The 3,310-nt window shown below is 43.2% G+C and overlaps 1 protein-coding gene across 2 annotated transcripts; it reads right to left on the bottom strand.

Moving 5' to 3' along the window:
• Window positions 1-381: 381 nt before the first annotated feature.
• LOC131347866 (beta-1,3-galactosyltransferase 2-like) lies at window positions 382-3,069 on the bottom strand. 2 transcript variants are annotated; one of them, XM_058382306.1, is made up of 2 exons: window positions 2,818-3,069; window positions 382-2,595 (listed from the first exon to the last, which is right to left on the bottom strand). In XM_058382306.1, the coding sequence occupies exons 1-2, from the start codon at window positions 2,823-2,825 to the stop codon at window positions 1,536-1,538; spliced, it is 1,068 nt and encodes a 355-aa protein (XP_058238289.1). In that variant the 5' UTR covers window positions 2,826-3,069; the 3' UTR covers window positions 382-1,535. The 2 variants fall into 2 exon arrangements, with proteins under 2 accessions (XP_058238289.1, XP_058238288.1); XM_058382305.1 differs by having other exon boundaries at window positions 382-2,598; window positions 2,818-3,067.
• Window positions 3,070-3,310: the final 241 nt, after the last annotated feature.

Raw genomic sequence — 3,310 nt, 5'->3', positions numbered from 1 at the left:
GAATAAGTTTTCTTACTTGTAGCTCCGGCATTAAACTAAAGAGGTAAACTTCAGATAACCAATGTAGCAGGCAACACTTCCTGTCCTTCTGGTTAATTCTCACCGGTTGTGGCAGAAGCATAATGTGCCTTGATGCTACTCGTTACACCCTCAGCGTTATATAATAGAAACAAACACAGGTTTACACTGACCTCTAGTGGATGATTCTAAGTGCCCAAAAAAAGGCCACCAAATTATTCATTCTTCCAACAGACTAAACAGAAAACACACAGCGGTAGGCTTAAATAACTGAAACCTGTGATTCTCCAATTATAAAAACATCCAACCACCTTTAGCGTGAACACAGGAGCTTCATCTAGAATGGCACAGTAGGCTGCCAGATGAAGAAAAAGAAGCCTTTATTTGTCACATATACGTTAAAACATTCAATTCAAAATGTGCAAATCAGTTCTTTACATATTTCAGCTTGATATGAAGTTGGGGTCAGAGTGCAGGGTCAGCCACGATACGATGCCCCCGGAGCAGATGGAGTCAAGGGCCTTGCTCGTCACTGCTGGGAATCGAACCCCCAACCATCTGATTAGCCATCTCTATGTCTAATTAGCAAGCCAGTGTCGGTTGTGCAGGGACAGTCTTGTTGATCGAGGCAGTTTGGCCAGAGACAGTCGTGTTGCTCGAGGCAGTTTGGCCAGAGACAGTCGTGTTGTTCGAGGCAGTTTGGCCAGAGACAGTCGTGTCGTTCGAGGCAGTTTGGCCAGAGACAGTCATGTTGATCGAGGCAGTTTGGCCAGAGACATTCGTGTTGCTCGAGGCAGTTTGGCCAGAGACAGTCGTGTTGTTCGAGGCAGTTTGGCCAGAGACAGTCGTGTTGATCGAGGCAGTTTGGCCAGAGACAATCATGTTGATCGAGGCAGCTTGGCCAGAGACGGTTCTGTAGATCGAGGCAGTTTGGCCAGAGACAGTCGTGTTACTGAAATCAGTTTGGCCAGGGACAGTCGTGTTACTCGAGGCAGTTAGGCCAAAGGCAGCCAGCTTGTTGACTGTTTCAGTGAATTTAGGTTTTTTTAAGGCAGTTGCACCAATGCATTGAGCTTGGCCATGTGGAGTTGTGGAGTCTCTATCTTATTAGTTTCTCAAGGCATGTTTGTGTCCATGGAGTGAGTTTGGCCAGAAAAAGTTAAATTGATGGGGTTGTAGTCGGTAAACAAAACATCTAATCACTGATATGTAGTTTTTATTTGCTGGTACAAAACACATTGCTGTTGTTTTGCTGTATCCAATGGATGATCAGAGACTGATGACTGCCAGTCAGTAAGAATGGGTAAGTTGGTAAAGACTGATCAATATAATTGTTTATTTCATGCATTAATATGTTAAAGATAAAATAATCTTCAAGCACACACCATCCACAGTGAAAAAGATACAAAAGTAAATAAGTATTTACATCGGCAAAGTAGGTCTTGATTTTGCCTGTTAGCCAGTTAAGCTTGTTTCTCAAGTTTTGCTACCATATTAAGCTTTATACCTTATACCTCCTAATTAAAGGGTGAACAGGCCGCGCCTGGTTTGTGAATGTCTGTCCATAAGTTAACCAGCTGAGCAGGAGTGTATATAATCACTGCAATGAGCTCAGAATAGTAGCACCGGTCGTACAGTCGAGGTGGGGTGAACACAAACTGCGAAGGGTTTGGAGGGTTCACTGGAGCAATACGGAGGCGTTCCAGGCATAAACCAATATACACATCATCTTTTATAATAGGCTTAATTTCCATTGATGCCTTCAGAATCTTTGCTGGCATGTCCATAGACATGATGTAGCACTTTCCCAAAGGATATGGTGGAATTACTGACTTGGGATACACCTCGGCAGGGATGTAAAACCTGCTCGATGGGTTTCGTATTGTCGAATCAGAGCTCTGCACCTGACCAGTGATGTAATTCTTTTGAGGGGTGAGGGGGCTAAGCAGCATACTTATCACACTTCTGACGTTAAACAGAATATCAGTGTCCACTTTCGCAGCATAATACGCCTGCGGACAGCGATCTCTCAGCCATTCCAGCATCACCATGGTTTTAATAGTAATGTTCTTGCCAGAGTCTATGAAGTCGCTCTGAAGCAGATCCCCGTGCCTCACGTTCTCCTGGTTTATACGGACCTGTTGTATTTCCGCATTTTCCCCACTCGGTAGACCCATTAGGAACAGAATCACGACATGGTTTTCTCGGACCAGCTTCTCATTCCCCCACGTGGTCCTTATGGATTGCCGTTCCATTATGTCATTAGGGGCCACCGGAACGATGATCACCAAGAATGGTTTGTGCTGGCACTTTTCTGGCTGATCCAGAAGAAAATTGTATTGATAAGGATAAGCCACTTCGTATGCTTCTGGATCTAGATGCTTTCCTTTCTTAAACTCTTGCATATCGCATTTCGGAGTCCCGTAGATAACGTAAAGGAATAAAGTGATGGTGGCCATGACAACAGTAAACGCACACTGGAAATTGGACACTGGCCTGAGTTTGAAACACCACCATTTCTGATTAATGAGAATGAGGTAGAGATGTGATATTTCTTCATAGAAGGGTAGCTTCTGTCTGCTGACAAAGACAAAACAAACAAAGAAGCCAGATTTTTACTGCAAAAGAATTCTTTCAGTCTACCACAGTATTGTTCATACTGTTATTCATTATCTCTTTAAATAAAAAAACTTTGCTTTTGGAGTGTTCAGTTAAGATTTCAAACGATTATAGTGAGTTTAACAAAGATCTTCATCCATATACCGTCATGTGAACACTGTAGTAGCCACACCAACTTACCTCATCATTTTCTTCCTTTCTGAAGTGTCCTGTGGTTAATGTTCTTCTGATGGGGGGAAAAAAACAGCACCCTTTACAGAAACTGTACTCGAATTCACAGCAGAACGTAACAGTCTTGATCCTTTTCAGTCCAGGAAGTTCAATGTTCTTCAAACTAGCTACACTGCTTTTTCACAGGGTTTCACTGCCTACATTGACGAGATAAACCAGATTTGTGAATATTTGAAAACTTGTGCATACTGTCATTAAGTCACTGACACGCCTGCTTTTTAGCAGTGTTTCACATGCCTCATTAGATGTTCCTCACCCAGAGGGAGGTGTTTGACAACGGCACGGTAATTATAATCATGATTATATCCTGGCCCAACAGTGCAGCACAAAGAAAACACCCTGGCGGCACGATTAAAATCCAAATGATTAAAATTGAAATGCTAATACAGCCGTGGGTTTGTGCTGCAGAGGAGCGGTTCGGGTTGAGTGTAACGTGACGTTT

This window comes from Hemibagrus wyckioides, linkage group LG27 (genome assembly GCF_019097595.1).
Source record: "Hemibagrus wyckioides isolate EC202008001 linkage group LG27, SWU_Hwy_1.0, whole genome shotgun sequence".
Lineage (NCBI taxonomy): Eukaryota > Metazoa > Chordata > Actinopteri > Siluriformes > Bagridae > Hemibagrus > Hemibagrus wyckioides.
This window is presented reverse-complemented; position numbering and strand designations above follow the sequence as displayed.